The sequence below is a fragment of the Mus musculus genome, chromosome X, assembly GCF_000001635.26.
Source record: "Mus musculus strain C57BL/6J chromosome X, GRCm38.p6 C57BL/6J".
Classification (NCBI taxonomy): domain Eukaryota; kingdom Metazoa; phylum Chordata; class Mammalia; order Rodentia; family Muridae; genus Mus; species Mus musculus.
The window spans coordinates 48357909-48380793 of NC_000086.7; the positions used below are offsets into that span (position 1 = coordinate 48357909).

At 46.9% G+C, this 22885-nt stretch overlaps 1 protein-coding gene across 7 annotated transcripts in view; it reads left to right on the plus strand.

Moving 5' to 3' along the window:
- Nucleotides 1–22885, plus strand: part of Bcorl1 (BCL6 co-repressor-like 1) — a 66711-nt gene that overhangs the window by 16551 nt on the left and 27275 nt on the right. For all 7 annotated transcript variants that reach the window (NM_178782.4, XM_006541497.3, XM_006541499.4 and 4 more), the window contains 6 exons: nt 3625–3754; nt 9511–9601; nt 9861–13124; nt 17115–17280; nt 19089–19169; nt 21036–21422. In NM_178782.4, coding sequence (NP_848897.3) covers nt 3669–3754; nt 9511–9601; nt 9861–13124; nt 17115–17280; nt 19089–19169; nt 21036–21422 — 4075 coding nt within the window. In that variant the 5' untranslated portion in view covers nt 3625–3668. The remainder of the gene's footprint in view (nt 1–3624; nt 3755–9510; nt 9602–9860; nt 13125–17114; nt 17281–19088; nt 19170–21035; nt 21423–22885) is intronic.

The window sequence follows — 22885 nt, forward strand, 5'->3', positions numbered from 1 at the left end:
GAACCATGACAGAGTTTGTATATCCATCAGCTACTTGTAATTTACAGAGGCGTAAAGTAGGGCAAAAATGGTGAACTCAGACAGAATCCAGCAACTGTGAGCAAAGTGCACTATATAGATAATGCATGGATTTTTTTTAATAGTAAGCAAGTGTGGTAGACACTTTTTCATTTTGGTTCATTTTGCTTCTAGTGATTTCTCAGAATCATCACCTCAGTTCTCATCTAGAATTCAGCCCCATATAACATGTATTTACTGACTCCTTACTATGTGTGAAGTATTAAGAAGAGCCAAAGACCAGGGGGAAAAAGAATGTTGTTCCTTAACTGCAGAGCTGATCCTGTGCTGGAGAGACACACGTTCCAGGTTCCCAGCTAACTCACAGCAGAGGAGAGCCAGAGGGAAGAAGGAAGAAAAGAGAAGAAAGAGGAGAAAAAAGGAAGAGGAGAGCCAGAAAGGGAGAGTTAACGGTTCCTGGGCTGAGGCTAGGGGAGTGACACAATGACATTTGAGCTAGGCTTTGAGGGATGGTAGCTGGGGAAGAAGAGGCACAGGGGGAGGCCATCTCAGAGTGAAGAAATAGCAGAGTCCTGAAACTAGGGGGGCCAGGAGCTGGGGTGCCGAGGATGGCAGGCAAAGGGCCAGATGCAGCAGAAGAGGAGCACGCAGAGGTTTGAGGCAAGGAAGGCTGTCTGAAGAATTCTGCCTTGGGTGCTGCCTTGATTCTGATGGCTTTTGACGAGAGTAGGGAGGTCTGATCGAAGCAGCGATTCAGAAGATGAATTGATTGTGGAATCAAGCGATGGGAGGCTAAGAGAGCAGTTAAGAGGCCAGTATAATGTTCCTGGGGTGAGATGATGAAGGCCTGTACTAGGGCAGTGGCAAGAGGGACAGAAAGAGAGAAGGAATTGGCTTTATCAAGACTTGACTCCTGATTTGATCAGTGTGATGGGGAGAGGAGTTGAAGAAATTTCAACCAAGGAGACAGAAGTGCCAGTAACAGAGGAAGCATGCTGTGGCTGGGCATGGTGGATGGGCTGCAGAGTACATTTATGGGGACAGATAATGAGTCCACTCCGAGATCTCTTGGATTTGAGAGGTTTGGTGGACATCCAGTTAACTGCAAGTTGCTGGCATCTGGAATTCTGCTCTGGGCCTATGGAGAGAGGTCGGGGTTTAGAGATGTCCATATGAGAGTGACCAGTCCATCTAGGGGTGAACTGAATTTGTGAAAGCTGAGAGAGATAGAGGGTAAGGGTTGTTTACACAGCAGGGGGAGACACAGAAAGAGACCCAGAAGCAAGAAGAGGAGACGGGCAGAAAGATGATGGAGGGAGACAGAAGTGAGGGTGGGAAAGACTGGAAGGGAGGCAGGTAATGAGACTGAGAGACTAAAGAGGAGCCAGGGAAGTGAGGAGGAGGAAGAGACACAGGAAGGGGAAGCCTGGGAAGAGAGGCAGGAAGGGAAATTGGAAGAGGCTGTGCTCAGAGAGTTCCTAGAAAAGGGAAGGGAGCACAAGCCGTCTCAAAGAAAGATTAGAGAGAGAATGAGGAGAGTGAGGAAGAGAGCAGGGAGAGATCAGGAGAGACGAATAAGAAAAGACAAGACAGAGGAGGTAGTAAGAGAAGGAAGATTAAGGTAAAGGCTCATTTTCAGTGAACACCAAGGTTTTTGGGGTAGATAACAGGAGGAGCACATACAGAGAAACCAGGCAGCACGAAGCCAGGAAAGGCTAGCGAAGGGAAGTATAAAGAAAAGGGTGAGCAGCAGCTGACTGACATATGCAGGGACCCACAGCTGGACATTAGACTAAGCTCTGGAAGTCTTGTGCAGGAGTTGGGGGAAGGATTGTGAGGGTGGGGGTGGGGGAGGGGAGTAGGGAGCCCCAGTTCTGTTGTCTGCCTGTGAATCCTATTTCCCTAACTGGGCTGCTTTGTCTGACTTCAGTGGGAGAGGATGCACCTAGTCCTTCAGTGACTTGATGTGCCAGGGTGATACCCCAGGGGAACCTCCCTCTTCTCAGAGACAAAGGGGAGGGGCAATGTGAAGGGGGACTGGGAGGAGGGGCATGCGCTTGGGATGTAAAGTAAATAAATTAATTATTTTAATGGAAAAATACAAATAATTTTAATTAAAAAAGAAAAACTAGAAAAGGAGGGTAAGGACAAGAGAGCCTGTTGGCTGCCACAGAGATGGGGTTAGGATGCAGTCAAGGAAGAGAATGGGTTGGTCCATTTCTGTTGCTCTTCCTTTACCACCTTCCCTGAATCCAGCTACGATGACCTCTTGGCTCTCCCTTGATCTGAGCAAGCAGCCTCCTCCTGCTTTGAGAACTTTTCTTTCCCTCCACACATGTAGATCACTCATTCCTTCACATCCTGTAGGTTGTTGAAATGATTCCATCTGAGGGAGGCCTATGTTGATTGCCTGATTGTGACTCATAGCCCCTCCACTCACTCCCCCGATACTGTCCCCAGGCTCCTTAGTGTGCCTTGTATAGCTTGGAATGTACTATAACACGGATTACTCTAAATGTGCTTATTGTCCTTGTCACTACCTCTAGAATGCAAGTGCTGTGCAGGTACACATTTTGTCAGGTTTTGTTAGTTCTTGAATCCCTAGGACCTAGGACAAATGTTTGTTGAGTGAGTAAGTGAATTATGTTGAGTATGAACAATCTGTGAACATTGAAAGGCTAAATGGAGCAAATCTCTGATGTAACTGTACTTTACTATGACATCTTTGGAACACAGAGAACAGCAGACAAGTCTGGTCACTGTAGGGTTCTGTTCAGTTGAAATTGGCTGAATGGTGATTTTAGCTAATAGGTTAACACAACACTGGCTCACTGGATAAAGCTATTTTTCTTGATCTCCCTTTTTCTATCAAAAATGAAATGGCTGCGTGATGATTGTCAGTAGCAAGAACTAGGCTTTGGCTCATGAAGGGGTTAGTAAGCCACGGTGGGGATTAATAGGAAAGGACAAGGACAGAAATGTGTGGTTCCTGATGGAGGCTTGTTTTTGTTCATTTGCTTGTGGCCGGAGTACAAAGGGTATTGCACCTAATTTGGCGGGAGCTTTCTACACCTTACATAGATGTATTGGGACGAACTTGGAAGCAGAGCAGAGCACTTCTGAAAGGCTTATAAAGAAAGTGTGGGCCTCCTCTGGAGAGCTTAAATTGGCCATGTAACTCAGATCCTTCCCTATCCGTGCATTCGCGAGCAGGAGCAGAAGACGACCCCTAGTTGTCTCTCACTTCACTTGCTGCTTAGGTCTGGACGCAGCACTCTAACTGGATGTGCTTAGGCTAAATGGATGTAGAAAATACACTGTCCCTTAACTGTATGCAGCAGATTCAACTTCCTCAAACATTCAAGCATATGTGTCTCTGATGATTGACAGTGTCCTCATCTCCATCCTGAGTGTGGGTTCCTAGAAAGCTGCTGTGAAGTTGGCCTTATTTGGACCTTCATTTCCCATAGCAGACTGGCTTGTGAGAGTGATCACTTTAGCACTTGGAGGCCATGATTGCCTTCATTAAGATGTTTCCGTGTAAAAGATGGCTAAAGCAGCTATACTTGTTCTCAGCTTTAACTTTTTGGTATTCTTTTCCCCCAGGGGGAGTGGCCAGAGCAGATCCTATCTGGTGGTGAGTGGCTGTCATGATCTCTACAGCACCGCTCTACAGCGGCGTGCACAACTGGACCAGTTCTGACCGGATTCGCATGTGTGGCATCAACGAGGAGAGGTAAGGTTGCTGTACCTAGTCCCAGGGAGGGGTTGGACCTGGGGACAAGATTCTGGTTTGTTTCTGATTTTCCTAAAACACAGGGGTCACCTGCTCTACCACACTGTCCCGGATCCACTGAAGATGAAGAAACTATCAGATGACATTTGCCACCTAGTATTATCTGTCTAGTGATAAAGAACTCTAACATTGTGGAGTAAAGAAAAGCTCGGATGCCTGTAGTTTCTGATTCTTATGTCAAAGTTTGGTGTTCAGAAGTTCATGTAAGATATTTTCAGTTCTTGTCCAGGGCTTAGAAGAAAGTTGGTCTCATCATGTAGCTTTATGGTGGGGAGCAGGTCATCAAAATTCTGGGGGCCAGTACTTCTTACCTCAAGAAGCTACCAAAATATGTCAGGAAGACCTTATGACATATCAAAGGAAGATGAGGTTGCTGACCATAACTTTAATGTAAAGTTCAGTTAGTGATACCTGTCTGGTCTGTGTGTCCATGTTTCAGTTTCTGATATTTGGTTGTTCAAGAGAGGCCTTTTTAAAAATTATGCATCATACCAAGGCTAGCCAATTGCCTTTCAGAGTTGATATTTCCCTTTTATCCTCCTTGGCCAAGTTGCTCTGTATGGTGGTTATGAGGTTTCTTCAAACTTCAAGAGATTGTTCTGTCATGCCTGTTGGTGTTTTAATCCATTGGCTATCTAAATTCAAACATGCCAGAGGATTCTGATAGGATTCTCCCCTCCAATTTAAGATTGGCAGTCTTTAAAAAGAAAAAGAAAATAGATCCTGGTGTAGATCTGTTAAGATAGTTCACTGGGTAAAAATGCTTGCCTCCAAGCCTGACAACCCGAGTTAGGTCCCCAGAACCCACTAAGTGTAAGAGGAGAAGTAAGTCCCACAAGCAGTCCTCTGATGTCCACAATCACACATGACTGTGCCACCTTACACCCCAAAAAACCAGAGGGAAGTGAAAGAAATAGATCCAGAGTTTCTCAAGTAATTCTAAAAAGTATTTGTATGTCGGGAGAGGTAATGGTGATAGTTTTAGAGGGAAAAAGAGACTATTTTTGTTTTTATATTCTATGGGTGTGTGTGTGTGTGTGTGTGTGTGTGTGTGTGTGTGTGTGTGTGTATCTAGGGATGGGATACTGGGAATCCTGAGTGCTGAGTATGTTCTATACCTCTGAGCTACACCTTCAGCTTCATGTTTTTATAGAAGTCATTTTTTTTCTTTTCCTAACTAGAGAAGGGTATATTTGTCTGAGATTAGGGTTAGGAGAATAGACTTCTATTTTCTTAATCCATTCACACCTGATAGCTTAATGGTCCCTGTTCTGAGGAGTGTGTTAGAGGTGGACTTCAAAAAGGAATTTAATTTTAGAATACAAAAATCAAAAGTAAGGAGAATAAGGCGAAATTCTTCTGAGAGACAGGAGAAAAGAAGTATGTCCCTTTGTGTGTGAGGTCTGCTCTTAGAATATTCAAAGAGATGCTCCTGGCAAGGCAGGCTGCTGGGTGCTTTGTGAGCACGCACTGACAGGCTGCATTACAGTCACAAGTAGTTGGGGCTGATGTAGAGCTGTATGCCTGAGCCTTCAAGAACTTAGTACACAAGCAAGGTGTGCTTACTCGCATCTATAATCCCAGGACTCGGGAGGTAACGGCAGGAGGACCTGGGGTTTGTCAATAGCCCGGGCTGCCTATTAACTTTTAGGCTAGCCTTGTCTACCAAAGTGAGACCCTGTCTCTGTAAAACAAGGCTAACCTGAGAAATTAAAAAGCACTGGACAAATTACCTTGTTCCCTCCCTGTCTGTGCTGTATTCCTTGCAAGAAGGGAGTCAGAGGTAGATGTGAAATCTGATTTTCTCTTTTTACAGACCTTTCTTGGGATGCTAAATTACCCAATATGCCCAGTGGTTAAGATGATTTTTTTTAAAGCATTGTCATTTCTGATCCCATCTACCCTTTGTCACCTTCTTACCACTGTCTAGGCTGTGTTACAGCTGATTTCCAAATGTAATCTCATCCTATATGCTTTTAGTTCTTCTTTTGAGACAGGGTCTCTTTCTGTGTGTTGCCTGGGCTGGCCTGGAGCTTACTGTTATAGCTTAGGGAGACGTCAGACTTGTAGCGGCCCTCCTGCTTCAGACTGCGTGCTAGATGTCATGTGTGAGCTACCGTGCATATCATAACATATATAATACACATCTCACACACACACAAGATCTATTTCTGTGTGTGCATGTTTCACCTCCATGCATGTCTCTACACCATGTGCATGCCTTGGGCTCATAGAGATCAAAAAGAGGGCATCAGATCCCCCAGAACTGGACTTGCAGGTGGTTGTGAGGATCTGGGTGGGTGTTGGGAATTAAGCCCAGGTCCTTTTGAAGAGTAGGAAGTGCTCATAAATGCTGAAGCATCTCTCCATCCCCCAGCGCCACCCCCATTTTAAAGACAAGGCCTTGCTATGTAGCACAGAAAGAAAATCTTCCTGCCTTAGCCTCCCAAGTACTATGATTACAAGCATATACCACCAAGCCCAGCTTTATCCTATGTAAAAACCATCTTCCTCCATCCTTTCCAACTTGTAGACCTTACAAATTTGAGGTATAAAGCTGTTTTTAGGGATAAACTTAAAATTACATTGTAGGAGTCTGCCAGGTTTATCAAATATGGTTGGGGCATATAGAACAGAAGGCATAAATCAGCCTTTTTGACTGCTCTAGGTGGTCTGTCAGCTTTAGTCAAACCTTCGGCTAAATAGTCTTGCTTGCCTTTAGCATTAATTCATTCCTTCATTCAATAAGCATGTATTCAATACAAGAGCAAACTGGTAGTTCGTCTTCATACATTGCTGTTGAATGTGTGGACTGGTGTGAACAGGTCCTATGGAGTCTAGCTGGAAGAATGATGTATTTCTTTGGGAATATCAGAGGACAGTGTCACCTGAGCCCAGGCTAGACATGTGATTAGGAGTTTGAGGTGAGGGCCGATATCCATGCATCCTTGATTATTAGGGGAAGGCCTTGGCTGGAGTGAAGGGGGGTTCTGGTGAAAAGTCTCAGGGGTTGGTAGGTAGGTAAGGTGCCTCATGCATTCTGGGTTGGATATTTCTCTTAGATATTGTTCCAGGCCCAACAGGAACTGAAAACCGTCCAGTGTGGCAGGTCCTGCCGTTAATCTTTAATAATTAGGAAAATGGCCCTGAGAGATGGTGGCTGGTTTTGGTTAAGTTCAACAAAGCCTTGAGCACACCAGCTGTCTTCTAGTGAGAAGAAACAGTGGAACTGATTTCTAATCCTGCTTGGAGCCTCTTTTGGCCTATGTTTCCCCCCTCACCTGTATCCCCATAACCTTGCTCAGTTGACCCAGCTCCCTCCCCTGCCTTTCTGATCCCAGGCTCCTCTCTCAGTGGAACATTTTTTTTTTTTTTTAATATTTGCTTAGCTTTGCATCCCCTTCAGAGGATTTGAAACACCATCGCACACATTTTCCTCCCTGAGCTTGGGGGGCTGGTGCTGCAGCTTAGGCATGGCTGGAGTAGCCAGAAGTGCTGCCTTTGCTGCCACCACCAGCCTCTCTGCCTGGCTCTAGGCTTCACTGCTAACCTCTGGCTTGTGAGAATATAGCTTCTGCTTTCTTCTTCTGGGCAGAATTTCTGCCCAAGGAGGAGCCCACCAAGCAGGAGGGAGCGTGGTCAGGAGGAGAAAGAATGTAAACAAATAGGGCCTTCCCATGTGGAGTTGTGGAGGGGAGAGGTGCGCCCTCCCCCTAAACCATCCCTGGAGAGTCTAGTTGGAACATGCTTCTCCAGCCCAAGGCTGGCTCCATATAGGTCCTGCTTTTCTGCTCTCTCAGGAGTTGATGTGAAAAGTGTGTTTTCCCTTCTCTGTAGCCCTCCATCTCTCCTCTTCCTCAAGACCCCTAACTGCGGTCCAAAGCCCTTGCCTCACAGTCCTGTGTTACCAGCAGTCATTTCCAGTGGTGGAACTGTCCCACTTCTGCCACCCTAGCTGTTTGTTAAAGGGGACAAGCCTTTCCCCCTTGATTAGCCCCTTCTGGAGCCGGCTCCGATCCTCATTGCCATTCTTGCTTCTCTTGCCCCAGGTACAGTTAGAAAGTCTGTGTTTCAGTCGGAGGGAGGGAGTTATTTGCAGGGGTGCTCCTCCTTGCTGGAGTTGACTGCAGGCACCCCCAAATACCCTTTAGACTAGAGTGTGGTCGCTAAGGCAGACGCTGCTGACTTTTCTTCACGGGCTGTATTGGATCTCTGGCAGGGCTCCAAAGATGGCAGGCAAACCCAAACAAAGAGCAGGCAGAGCAGCCCTGTGCTTTGCCCACCCAGAAAACTTGCTGCAGCTTTGTTCTTTGACCCCCTACCTCCTCTGCAGCCACTCCCACCCAGGCGGCTGCCCTATTGATATGGCTCCTGAGCACAGGGGCCGGGTTCCTGCTGCACTTAAAGCGGCCAGCGGCCGGTATGGAGCCACCACTTGTCCTTCGACTTTACTTTAGCGTGTGATCCTTTTATTTGTTCGTTTTGTCAAATGGCACATGTTTTAGGATTCTTACCTGAAGTTTAGAGAATTCTTCTTGAGCAGTTTGGGGGAGGGGGTTACGGTTGAATTTTTCTCCTTTGAGATCCAGCTTTCTGGCCTTTAGACTTTCTTTATGGCACATACCAATAGAAATACAGAGTTCTGTGGCTTTGAGGCGCTCCCTTTGGGAGGAGAGAGGATGTGGTGATGCAGAGAGGCTGAAAGGAAGGTGCGCCCATGTACTGTGAGAAGAGAGCATGTTGTGTGGAGCCAGGTTGACTTCTAGAAATGCTCCTTTGGAGAAAAAAAGAAGTGTTTGCTTTGTTTTGCTGGTTTTTCAAGTAACACACGGGGTCTTACTCTTACTGTATAGGCTTGCTGAGTCTAAGCTGGCCTTGACCTCAAAGAGATCCACCTGCTTCTGCCTCCTGGGTGCCAGGATTTAAAGACACACATCACCAGTCCACTGCATTTTCCTTGTTGTTTGAGACAGGATCTTCTGTGGCCCAAATGACTGAATTCCTTACCTTCCTGTCTCTACTTCCTAAGTACTCACATTACAGACAGGACACATGCTCAGCTAAATGTCGTAGTTTTAAAGAGCCTCTCGGTGTCAGTGACCAGATGGCCTCACATCAGTGCTGTAAATGTGAGTGTGGTTGGGCTTCAGGCCCGCCTTGCCCGATAGAGGAGCAAACGCTTCAGATTTTGACTAGATTGGAAAGCACTGTGGAAGTGGAGATTTGCTTACAAAGAGGTTTACCCTGAATGGCACTTCCCATATAGACTTGAAACAAGATTGGATTTAAAATAAAACTAATTTGTGTACCCTTGAGGATTCTGGGTTACATCTCTCTCCTTTTGGGCAATGCCTTGTATATCCTGGAGTGAATGGTCAACTTGATGGTTAAGCTCCAGGCGAAAGGAGAAGGTGCTAAGGTGGGGTTCATCTGCACTTTGGGTGAGAACACTAGAAAGCACAATAAGTGGCCCCCAAATTCTGGTCAGACAAGGCTCCTCCTCTTCAGCAACTTGCAAAGTTGCGTGTGGCGGCTCCGCTTTGCCTGGTTCAGCTCCTAGTCTTCTGCCATCCCCTGAGGTCACCATGGAAGTGAGACAGGAGGGTTTGGAAAGCTAGGCAGGCAAGACCTTCTAGAAGTGTCAGTGCTCTAAGTCCGGGCCTTATCTCCCTTTTCTGCTGTGTCTTCCCTGCCAGAAGAGCACCTCTTTCTGATGAGGAGTCCACGACAGGTGGCTGCCAGCACTTTGGATCTCAGGAGTTTTGTGTCAGCAGCAGTTTTTCCAAGGTAAGGAGCTATGTGCTGTCACATGCTACCCATCAAAGGGTGAGCTTCTTGGACCATGTGCCTAGTTTGGCCTTCCTGAGACTGGGAGCAAGAAGACACAAGTTGCTGTAGGTGAGACAGAAACGGCTCTGCGCATGCCCTGTACATTGCAGTTGGTTGAGTTGTCGAGAGGACCAGCAGGTACTTCCCAGGGGCCTCAGGGTACCTGCATCAGTTCCCAGGACTTTGCTAAGATGGCCATGCTATTCTTTCGTCGCAGGTGGAGCTCACGGCAGTTGGAAGTGGCAGCAATGCCCGGGGGACAAACCCAGATGGCAATACCACAGAAAAACTTGGGCACAGGTCAGAAGATCAGTCTGATGACCCTCAGCCAAAAATGGACTATGTTGGGAATCCAGCAGAGGCTGAGGGCCTCCTGGTGCCACTGAGCAGCCCGGGAGACGGGCTCAAGCTGCCCACTCCTGACAGCACTGAGGCCAGCCACAGCAGAGCCAACTGCTCCTGGACTCCCTTAAGCACCCAAATGAGCAAACAGGTTGACTGCTCGCCAGCCGGGGTAAAGGCTTTGGACTCTCGGCACGGTGTTGGGGAGAAGAACACTTTCATTTTGGCAACTCTGGGAACTGGAGTCCCTGTGGAGGGTACCCTGCCTCTAGTTACCACTAACTTCAGTCAGCTGCCGGCACCTATCTGCCCTCCTGCCCCTGGATCGGCCTCTGGGACCCCCTCGGTTCCCGATCCATTCCAAGTTCCCCTTTCTGTCCCAGCTCCAGTGCCCCACTCAGGACTAGTTCCAGTCCAAGTTGCCACATCGGCTTCAGCTCCTTCCCCTCCCCTAGCCCCAGCAGCGCCCTCGGTGCCTACTCTCATCTCTGATTCAAACCCTCTCTCTGTGTCAGCCTCTGTCTTGGTGCCAGTACCAGTGTCTGCTCCCCACTCGGTCCCTGTGCCCTTGTCGGCTCCTGCTCCGACCCCTCTCACAGTCTCTGTGTCCGCACCTCCCTTGGCTCTGATCCAGGCTCCCGTGCCTCCCTCGGCTCCCACCTTGGTCCTTGCTTCTGTCCCAACTCCAGTTCTAGCTCCCATGCCAGCATCCACACCTCCAGCAGCTCCTGCCCCCCCATCTGTACCAATGCCCACTCCGACCCCTTCCTCTGGCCCACCCTCTACCCCCACCCTTATTCCTGCCTTTGCTCCTACACCGGTGCCTGCGCCCACCCCAGCCCCAATCTTTACTCCAGCCCCCACGCCCATGCCGGCTGCCACACCAGCTGCTATCCCCACCTCGGCGCCCATTCCAGCCTCCTTCAGTTTGAGTCGAGTGTGTTTTCCTGCAGCTCAGGCACCAGCTATGCAAAAAGTCCCCCTGTCTTTTCAACCAGGGACAGTGCTGACCCCTAACCAGCCTCTGGTATACATCCCACCTCCGAGTTGTGGCCAGCCCCTCAGTGTGGCTACACTGCCAACCACTCTGGGTGTGTCTTCCACACTCACACTCCCGGTCCTGCCATCTTACCTGCAGGACAGGTGTCTCCCAGGTGTGTTGGCCTCTCCAGACCTCCGCTCTTATCCATGTGCATTTTCTGTGGCCCGACCTTTGGCTTCAGATTCAAAGTTGGTCTCTTTAGAGGTGAACAGGCTCTCCTGTACTTCCCCATCCAGCAGCACTAACAGCCAGCCTGCTCCCGATGGGGTCCCTGGACCTTTGGCAGATACCTCCCTCACCACTGCTTCTGCCAAGGTGCTTCCAACTTCACAGCTTTTGCTGCCAGCCCCCAGTGGGAGCTCAGTCCCACCACACCCTTCCAAGATGCCAGGTGGCACCGATCAACAAACAGAAGGGACTTCTGTCACCTTCTCTCCTCTCAAGTCACCTCCACAGCTGGAGAGAGAGATGGCCTCTCCACCCGAGTGCAGTGAGATGCCTCTTGACCTCTCTGCCAAGTCCAACCGCCAGAAGCTTCCATTGCCGAACCAGCGTAAAACACCTCCCATGCCTGTGTTGACCCCTGTGCACACCAGCAGCAAGGCCCTCCTTTCCACAGTCCTGTCTAGGTCTCAACGCACAACCCAGGCTGCCGGCAGCAACGTTACTTCCTGCCTAGGCTCCACCTCTTCACCTTTTGTTATCTTTCCTGAGATGGTGAGGAATGGAGACCCAAGCACTTGGGTAAAAAACTCAACTGCTCTGATCAGCACCATTCCTGGCACATATGTGGGAGTGGCCAACCCAGTGCCTGCATCCCTGCTGTTGAACAAGGACCCTAACCTGGGCCTTAACCGAGATCCTCGTCATCTCCCCAAGCAGGAGCCCATCTCCATCATTGATCAAGGAGAGCCTAAGAGCACTAGTGCCACTTGTGGCAAGAAAGGCAGCCAGGCGGGTGCTGAAGGACAGCCAAGCACAGTGAAATCCCGTTATACCCCAGCCCGCATTGCCCCTGGGCTGCCAGGGTGCCAAACCAAGGAACTGTCTTTATGGAAGCCTACAGGCCTGACAAATATGTACCCACGGTGTTCCATCAATGGAAAGCCCACTAGCACCCAGGTTCTACCTGTTGGCTGGTCACCATACCACCAAGCATCTCTGCTTTCTATTGGCATTTCTAGTGCCGGGCAACTAACCCCCAGTCAGGGGGTGCCTATCAGGCCCACCAGCATTGTTTCTGAGTTTTCTGGTGTGTCACCTCTTGGTTCCAGTGAAACTGTTCATGGACTTCCTGAGGGGCAGCCACGGCCTGGGGGCCCTTTTGCTCCAGAGCAGGATGCTGTCACAAAGAACAAAAATTGCCGAATTGCAGCCAAGCCTTATGAAGAACAAGTTAATCCTGTCCTCTTGACTCTCAGCCCTCAGTCAGGGACCCTGGCACTGTCTGTTCAGCCTAGCAGTGGGGACATGGGAGTAAATCAGGGATCCGAGGAATCTGAGAGCCACCTCTGCTCTGACAGTACCCCTAAGATGGAAGGCCCCCAGGCAGCCTGTGGCCTGAAGCTGGCAGGAGACACAAAGCCTAAAAACCAAGTGCTGGCTACCTATATGTCCCACGAGCTGGTCCTGGCCAACCCACAGAACTTGTGCAAGATGCCTGAGCTGCCTTTGCTACCTCATGACAGCCACTCTAAGGAACTCATTTTAGACGTGGTCCCCAGCAGCGAGAGGGGCCCCAGCACAGACCTTTCTCAGCTTGGAAGTCAGGTGGATCTGGGGCGGGTGAAAATGGAGAAAGCCGATGGCGATGTGGTCTTCAATTTAGCCAACTGCTTCCGAGCTGATGGTCTCCCAGCAGTTCCTCAGAGAGGCCAGGCTGAAGCTCGGGCTAACGCTGGGCAAGCTCGAGTGAAACGGGAAAGCATTGGGGTCTTTACTTGCAAGAACAGTTGGCAGCCAGACGAGGAGACAGAATCTCTGCCACCCAAGAAGGTCAAGTGTAACAAAGAAAAGGAAATTGAGGAAGAACCACGGCAGCAGCCACCACCACAGCCACACGATAAGCCCATGGTCCGGAGTTCCTTGGGGTCCAAGGTGAGTGCCAGTATATGGCCTAGAATTCCTGATGGTCAGCTTCACTTAGGGGTCTCTGCTGCATCCCAGCCCACCCCCTCCCTACAGTGCTCTTGAGCAGCTCAGCCGTGTGAAGGGAGCTGATGAACGAACGGGAGGCTTCCCCCTTTAACTCCTGCTCTCTCTCTGTGATATTCTCACCTGGAAAGGGCCTAGCTCATTCCATAGGATATAGGAAATGATTTCATCTTTGGGGCTAGAGAAGCCATTGTCCTAGATAAAGTTGGAAAGCCTGAGAAGGTATTGGTGAAGGAAATCACTTCATCACAGGCTCTTCCCCAAGGAACAATTCTTCCTGGTTCTTTAAAGATGATGAACCACTGTCTTTGGCAGTTTGGGGCCCAGGGAGGAAAGGAAACGTTGATAGGGTCATTTTGGCCCCACTTCTTCATAGCTCTGTGACATTGATTAATTTCTCTTACCCTCAATTCCTTCATCTCTGCAATGAGACAAATAATACTTATTTAGAGAATTGTTGGAAAGATTAAATGAGCTGTTGATATGAAATATCTAGAACAGGCAAATTGATAGGAATAAGAAATAGCCTGATAGTTGCCGAGGGCTGGGGAGGGCTGGAGGGTTTCCATGCAGGGCAGTGAAAAAGTTTCTGTACCAGGCAAATGGTGATAGTTACACAATTCTGTGTTTGTACAGAAACAATTGCATTGTACATGTACGTTAGTGAATTGTTACAGCAGAGCTCAGTAAAGCTATTCCAATTAATGAGATGGCATATAAGTGCTTAAAATAGCACTGGGCACGTAATTAAGTGCTCGGTTGGTATTAGCGGCTGCTTTTGTTTTTAGTATCACAAACAGAATGGCCCTGCCCTCATGCAGCTTAGGTCTTGCCGTGTTGACTTAATGACAACTGGGCATAGCCCTTCCGGTATGTGATGGATAGTTTAATAGGCTGATTGAAAGATGTGGGGGGACCGAGAATAAAGTTCCAGGAGAAGGAGAAGGCACCAGCATCTCCAGGTTTTCCCTTTGGAAACCAGACAATCTAAGTGTTTCATCAGGTCCCATTTTCTTGAGGAACATGTGAACTGATAACCAAGCTAAGATGAGGCGTTAATTCCAAACAGCCCATTGCTGGGGATGGCCAAGAGGCAGAATAAGCTCCGGTTGCTTGCTTGAATTATTTTTCTTTCAAATATTTTTTAATACGTTTGTATTTCTTTTCTGTGCTCATGTGTATGTGTGTGGTACATGCATGATGCCACACCTGAATGCAGATCCTGGGACAGTTTTCAGCTGCTCTCTCTCTACCTCAGATTGTCCCATGTAGCAGCAAGCACCTTTACCTGCTAATCCATCTTGCCTGCCAAAGAATGAGGTTTCATTTGATGCTGCCTGTACTGTATTCTTGTCCCTTGAAACATATTTCAAACATCTCTTAACCCAAACACTGATCTTGCTTTCTCCATCCTCCCAACTTCTCATGCAGTTGGAGTGTGTCATAGTTTTACTTTCATGGCTGCCCTGGCAGGAGATACAAACGGAAATCTCTTCTAGATGTTCTGTTTTACTTATTATTTATTTCTTTATTTTGGTCTACCTTAGGAAGTAAAAGTTCATGGTCTATACTTGAAAGAGGCAGCTAAGAACATATTTAGAAATAAGTCAGAGATGTTCAAATTGACGCATTTACCTTTATTTCCCCTGCCTTAAAATAGTTTTTCTTTGGCTATACCTGAAGTTCAGATTTTAAAGTCATCTCTGTCTTCCTCTTTTCTCCCTATAGTTCTTTGTTTTCTAACACCTTGGTTCATAGAAATTGCCAGTGACTTACTTTTCATTGCGCTTAGTCCTCTGCTGAGTGAGCAGAGGGTGGGAAGCTGGTGGGAAATGGGTGCTCCCTGTGCCTAGAGAACTGAGGGTTCTTTCCCCTCAAATATCCCATCAGTAAGATGGCTGCCAACCTGCTTCACTGAAACTAGAGGTTGATAACCCTACTGGAAGGTTATATGGATGTGATTATGGGTAGGGGGGACATGTGTCAGTCTTTCATCACAGTGACTTAAGTATCTGAAGAAAAATGAGAGAGGAAAGGTTTGTTTTGGCTTATGGATTCAAAGATGTCAGTCCCTCATAGTGGGAAGAGTGTAGTGGAGCACAACAGTAGCTCATAGAAACCAAAAGGGGAGGGGGGAGGGAGGGAGGGGGAGAGAGAGAGAGAGAATGAGAATGAATGAATATGAATGAGTGCATGTCACATGTCTGCAGTACTGGCCTCTCCTTTTTCTATTTTGTGTTTGGGTGTGCTCATGTGCATGGGTGTTTGTGTATACCGGTACCTGTGCAGACCAGAGGTCAGTCTTGGGTATGATTCCTCATTAGCTGTCCACTTTGTGTTGTGACACAGAGTCTTTCTCTGGAACCAAGAGCTCATTAGTTATACTAGAGGGATCCACATAGCTCTGCCCCCCCAGTGCTGCTAGCAAAAGCAGGCACCACCACACTTGGCTGTTTTCTGGTGATGACTCTCAGATCTTCATGTCTTGTAGCAAGTATTTGACCTACTCAACTACCCCCCCCCCCCCATCAATTTTCTGATTTCCACCTGGGCCCTCAGCCTACTGTAGGATGTTCCATACATAGCTTTAGGGCAGGTCTTCGTTCATCCTTAGTTAATTCTTCCTAGAACACAAAACAAAACACAGATATACCCAGAGGCATGCTATATTAATTAGGAGCTTGTCAATCCAGCCAAATTAATAAATTAAGATAAACTTCAAGTAGGTTGTTGTTGTTGTTGTTGTTAGACAGGTTCCTCTGGCTGTTCTGGAACTTGCTCTGTAGACCAGGCTAGCCTTGAACTCACAGAGATCTTCCTGCCTCTGCGTCCGCCTCCTGAGTGTTAGGATTAAAGGCATGAGCCACTATGCCTAGCTGACTGCAAATATGTTTAACTCTTTCTGTCTTCTTAAAACCTAACTTCACGTGCCCCAGATCAACAGGACTAGGAACACCTACCTTACCATTTCTTGTTTAGTGGCATGGAGAAACCTCACAGCTTGTGAAAATCTGTGGCTTTGAGGCAGAGTTCCTACAATGTGTATGTAAGCTGATAATCCAGTAGTAGGTGGGGATGGGACTGGACAGAAACAGAGGACAGAGACAACAAATAGGGAAGGAGATCACTGAAAGCTCATGAGAAGAGATCCAGAGATGGGAGCAGGAGCACCAGGGCTTCCTTCCAGCTCTATCTATCTTACTGCAGATGTAAGGGTGACCTGGTCAACGGCATCCCTTCAGTTAGTGTGTATGCTAGCTTGTGTGTGGCCCAGGAACAGTCAGTTGACCTCTTCTCTGAGTGTCTGTCTCTTCATCTGTTCGGTGAGGTGGTTCTTAGGACGAAGCAAATGATGGAGAGTAAAGCATCCTTTAAATACACCCAACTTCGCTGTGAATGGCGTCCCAGAGCTGCCCCTGTTCACCGTGTTAATAGGGAGGTGGGAATCGTACCTCCTACGTAATGGTTTGAGTCCATTTCCTGCTATTAACTGACACATGAGAAAAGGTTTCCTTGACTTGCCTGTTCTCAGAATTATTATCAATTGATAGCAATGCCATCCACAAGGAAGATGTTTGAGCCATGTAGTTACCTAACTTACAGAAAAGGCATTTTTGTTTAATGCCTATTTCTACTTGGGTTTGGGTGTGCAGAGTATGGATCCCAAGTCTGGACCTTTTAAGAAAAAACCTTTGGATGTGTGTTGAGGGGTCATGAATACAGATTCTGTAGATCTCTGATACAAATCACTGAAGGAACTAGCAAGGACACTCGACTGAGTCCAACAGAACCTTTATAACCCAGTGTGTCCTGTGACATACATACACACTCCCAGTCCTAACTCCGGCATATGACATGATCCTTCCTAAGACTGGAGAACATTGTTAAGCAGCAAGGCTGACCTCACACCTGACTTGTCCTACCTTAACACAGTGCCGGAAGCTGCCTGGAGACCCCCAGGAACCCACCAAGAAAAGCCCCAGAGGGGCTTTAGATTCAGGAAAAGAGCACAATGGAGTCAGGGGAAAGCACAAGCACCGGAAGCCAACAAAGCCCGAGTCCCAGCCTCCAGGAAAACGAACAGATGGTCATGAGGAAGGTAGGTCTCCAAGGCCATGCATGACCTTCAAGCCTGAACTCCAGAGGGATCCAATGGAATTTTGGTGGGGAGAGAGTTGCTGAGAGATTGAGTGGAAAATGGATCCTTCTTTGCTGTGGAATAGAAAGAGAATTGGAACTCAGAAGTTAACAGCTCAGGAGGATAGGTCTGTTCTGGTCATGAGTTTGTGAGTACCCCACCTTCTACAGTCTTAACATTGAACAAAGTGATTTGCAAATGGACACAGAACACTCACCAACCGGTTCCATGAGGTGGCATCTAGGCTCAAAGAAGAAGCAGCTGTAAGAATATTTATTCAAAAACCGTAGAATTGGGATTCATTACCCTGTTTTTTCTACCTTTTGGTATGTTAGAAAACTCCCATTCTAAGACCTGAAACAAATAGCTGGCTGACTAGCTAGATAGATAGAAAGGTTAAACGATGTCTCAAACTTTTTTTTTTATCAGCTAAGAATACCCAGAACGTTTGATTTAGGTATAGGGTATACTTGATCTATATACTCTACTGTAGATGGCCCCTCAGTGCCTTCATTGGAGATAATCCAGGCATTCCTGGCCACAGTAGTCCATGTTCATGATCTTGCTCATTGGACATGACATACCACTTCTATTTTACTCTTATATACCTGTTTCTATGTGTCCACCACTCCCAGCCTTACCTTGTTTTGTTTGTTTTTTATTTTTTTTGTTTTTTGATTCTTGTTTTTTTGTTTTTTGTTTTTGTTTTTTGTTTGTTTTTTAAAGATTTATTTTATTTATTATATGTGAGTACACTGTAGCTGTTTTCGGACACACCAGAGAGGGCATCGGATGTCATTACAGATGGTTGTGAGCCACCATGTGCTGGGATTTGAACTCAGGACCTCTGCAAGACCAGTCAGTGCTCTTAGCTGCTGAGCCATCTCTCCAGCCCTTGTTTGTGTGTGTGTGTGTTGTTGTTGTTGTTGTTTGTTTTGTTTTATTTATTTATTTATTTATTTTGGTTTGGTTTGGTTTGGTTTGGTTTGGTTTTTCAAGACAGGGTTTCTCTGTGCAGCCTTGGCTGTCCTGGAACTCACTTTGTAGACCAGGTTGGCCTCGAACTCAGAAATCTGCCTGCCTCTGCATCCCGAGTGCTGGGATTAAAGGTGTGCACCACCACTGCCTGGCTCAGCCTTACCTTGTTAAGGTCCATCGAGGCCGTGCTTCTTTGGGACAGCTACAGCTCAGTTAGAACTTGAGGAACACACACCAACCTTTGTGTTGTGTAGGCAGAGATTATACTTTGGAGCAATCTGTTAAATTGCTTCTGTGTGTTGCTTTCATTGGTGTCAGCAAAAATGACCCAGCCCCAGTTTTGAAAAATCACCATTCCCAGAAAGAGCTGGGTAGTGATAGCAGCTTAAGGAGAGTCAGTTGTGTTAAGTTAGGGTAACTGCAGGCTCAATACAAGCCTTTCGGTTTTCTCATTTCAGCATCCCATGTGGGCTTTCTGGTTTATAGATTTCTTTTTTTTTTTTTTTTTTTTTTTTAAAAATGTTCAACATTCTTTTTTTTTTTTTTTTAAAGATCTATTTTATTATTAATATATGTAAGTACACTGTAGCTGTCTTCAGACACTCCAGAAGAGGGAGTCAGATCTTGTTGCGGATGGTTGTGAGCCACCATGTGGTTGCTGGGATTTGAACTCTGGACCTTCGGAAGAGCAGTCGGGTGCTCTTACCCACTGAGCCATCTCACCAGCCCGGTTTATAGATTTCTAATTGTGATATTTCTGCCTTCTGCCCCTAAACCACACATCACTCCAGGTTCCTTGGAAAAGAAAGCAAAGAACAGTTTCCGTGACTTCATCCCTGTGGTTCTGAGCACTCGGACACGCAGTCAGTCTGGTGAGTAAGACTAAGGGTACCTTTGAAAAGGTAGACATGAAGTTTGAATGGTTTTACCATTGGCGTAAGTAGACATTTTGTTTCCCTGTGACAAAATGACAGGCATTTTGCAGGAATAACAGAGTCCTGGGTTGGGCAGAAGGCTTGCCTGAAATTTTAGAACAGTTTGCTTAACAATGTTAGATTAGAGATTTAACATCATCTTTGGTTAAGAGTCAGTGATGCGAAGAAGAACGGCCCCTGCCACTCAGGAAATTTGTGCTCTAACATTTTGCATCTCATGATCATTGAGGCCCATTTGAAGTCCTCAGACTTTCAACCTTTGGGCTTTAATCTCGTCACCCTATGCATAAAGCATTATCAAAATTGGAAGGTTCATTGAATCCTATGGGCTGGCACAATTACTTTTGCTCCACAGAACTTGTATTGGTTTCGGTCTAAAGAAGATAGTTGTTTCCAGTTTGTGTTCTTCTCTGCTGGCTCTCTGTTGGGTCACAGGACAGAGATGGTTGCCTGCATTCACCCAGATTGCCGTGCAAATTGGAAGGAATAGAGACGACTAATCCAACGAGCTGACGTCCTGTTAACTGGTCCCTCAGCACATGGCAAGCTCTATAGTAACTGGGGCTTAGAATGATGGCCTGGCGGCCTCACAAAGTCCTGAAGTGTCCTCTGAATCATCAAAGAGTGATTACATTCTTGCCAGTCCCATTTTTGTGTTAAACACATTGTACTGTATTTGATTCTTTGGAAATTGGTGATTTCTGTGCGATTCTGTATTAACCAGAATATTAGGTTAACTAGAACACTCTGTTCCCTGCCTGGTCCATATAATGCAAAGTTTAGTGGGATAGTTGTTGTCTTTAAGCACTTGAGCAACTTGAAGCTTTGGTCTAGGGTGGGGTTTTTGTTGTTTGTTTGTTTGGTTTGGTTTTTTCCCCTCCAACCACCTTTTTCTTCTGCTGACCTTACTAGGGTGTAGATACTGCTGAGTTAACAGCTAGGCTTTCGGGAGAAACATAGTACTGCTCCTTCTAAGGAAGGTGTGAGATCTGTGGTGTAAAACCAGGCCAATTTAGGGTTGTGCTTTTACTGTTAGCCAAGTTAAGGGTAAGTAGGGAGAGAGCGAATAGCCTCTTGGCAAGGTGACCCAAGAGGATAGGAAAGATGCTGTTTGTCCTGGGGTGATCGGCCTTGTACTTGTCCAGCAGCAAGGAACAGCTGCAGTGGATGGGCAGACAGACTAGAGAGAAAAGTCCATCCTTGAACTTCTGCAACTATGTAAGAGGTAGGATTAGTTTAATGGAAGAGGGCCTACTGTACTCCACTGGGACATGCCTGAATCAGATTGTGGCATAGGAAAGGGACTCCCTGCCTTTCCTCTCTGTCAGAGACACTCTTCTTTTATGTCAATTCTGCTTGGCCAAGGTAGCTCTCTTGGCCATATTGGTGGAACCACAAGGTTATTAGGACCTAAGTTGTCACCCCAGACTTCCTTACTCATTTGCTCCCATTTGCCAACCAGCAGAGGACTACAGCTCTCTCCTGCCCTTCATGCAGTGCTTGGCTCCTCATCATCACTGAGAGTTTGTGAGTGGGATTCAAGTTAACACTGCACTGGGGAGGAGTGAGGATGGTTCCTAGTACTTCATGGTATTTTGGACTCTATAAAGTACGTACTTAAGAGTGGAAGACTTCACTTGAGCCCCCAGAACAGTCCTTCGAGATAAGTGTACCCCTAATAACTGACAGAGCCTGACCTTGAACTCAGTTCTACAAATTTCTACTCCAGGGAAGCTGTGTCAATACCATACGTAATGCCTTGAAGAAGTACCTGAATGTCTTCTGTACATATCCCATCCGTAGGTAGCATCTGTAGCTCTTTTGCTGGTATGGCAGACAGTGACATGGGAAGCCAGGAGGTTTTCCCTACAGAGGAAGAGGAGGAGGTCGCTCCCACCCCAGCAAAGAGGAGAAAAGTCAGAAAGACCCAAAGGGATACCCAGTACCGCAGCCATCATGCCCAGGACAAAACCCTGCTGAGCCAAGGCCGCAGGCATCTGTGGCGAGCCCGAGAGATGCCCTGGAGGACAGAGGCTGCCCGGCAAATGTGGGACACCAATGAAGAGGAGGAAGATGATGAGGAAGAGGGCCTCGTGAAGAGAAAGAAACGGAGACGGCAGAAGAGCCGAAAATACCAGACCGGGGAGTACCTGATTGAACAAGAAGAGCAGAGGCGGAAAGGGAGAGCAGGTAAGGCTGGCTCTAGGCTGCTGTTCCTGTTGTGACGTCAGCTGGAGCCTTAGGACTGACAGGAACCTGGTACTATAGTCTTCACATGTGGGATACACAGATCCATCTTGAGTATGTGCCTTTGAATCTAGAATGAATGAACACAAACTAGTCTACAAACTAGCCTTTTAAAAATGTATATCTGAACCTGTGGTCCAAGCCACTGTGATATTGTTGGCTTGGGCCACTGTCTTATCAGCGAGTTATGATTGGCTTGACAGAGTCAAGTTTTTGGAGACTATAGGTTCTTTTTTTCTGTGATATTCAGTTTAAAAGTAAGACAAGCCAGGTGTGGTATATACGTCTGCCATCCAAGCAGTCAGGAAGTTGAGGTAAGAGGACAGTGAGTTTGAGGACAGCCTGGGTTACATAGTGAAACCCTGTCTCAAAACAAAGAGGGAGGGGAGGGCATTGGCTGCCACACCTGGCATGCTTCTGCTCACAAACTAAAATGAAATGTAGTAATTCTAAAGGCAATAGAAAACCTGAAATATGTAAAACTCTCTGCTTTCTCAGGTAAAGCCACAAGGGGTTTTTTTAGAGTTAAAGTTTTGAGGTGACATAGGTGGCCCTGAGCTGTGAAAGCAGGCAGTTCAAAAAGAAAACTTTCTATGGCCATGGCTCATGCTTAAATACCATCATGGAAGGATAGACAGTCATAAAAAGCTTGTTCATACCAGGGTACTTCATTAAGTGCCGCTCAGGACTGTTCCCATAGTGGCTTTCTAATTGAGCAAAAAAAAAAAAAAAAAAAAAAAAAGCTCATCTCTGGATTCCATAGCAACACATTTGTCTCTTCTTATTCTCTGGCCTCTTCCCTTGAAATAACAATCGATTGTCTCTTACAGTGTATTCACTTTTAGCTGGTGATAAATATGTATAGTCCCCTTATTATCTAAAACAAACCAAGCTCACATTCTGTAGGCCATAGTTCCTGGGCATGCTATAATGCCGAGAAGGCTTAACCTCGTTTCTGACTCTGTTGAAGTGGAGGTGTATATGATACCTGTCCCCACGCTCAAGAGTAATTGAGCTCATTTTCATCAACTGTCTGAACAAGTGGGGCAATTTTGCCCTTCTTTTGCCGGAACTGTAATGGATTGGTCATGAATGAATTGTCAAACCATTGGCCTCAGCCGCTTGTTAGGACGCCCAGCAGTGTGTGTATTACTCAGTCCTCTCTAATGAAGGCTGCTTGCCTAGCTTGGGAGCCTCTCCTGGAGCTATCAGCTCTTTCTTTCTTCTTCTTCTTCTTTTAAAATCTATTTTCCTTTCCTTTTCTTTCTTTCCTTCTTTCCTTTCTTTCTCTTTTTCTTTTTAAAATATCTTTTTTATCCCTTTGAGACAGGGTCTCTTTACTATAAAGCTCTGGCTGTCCTGAAAATAACTCTGTAGACCAGGCTGGCCTCAAACTGACAGTGATC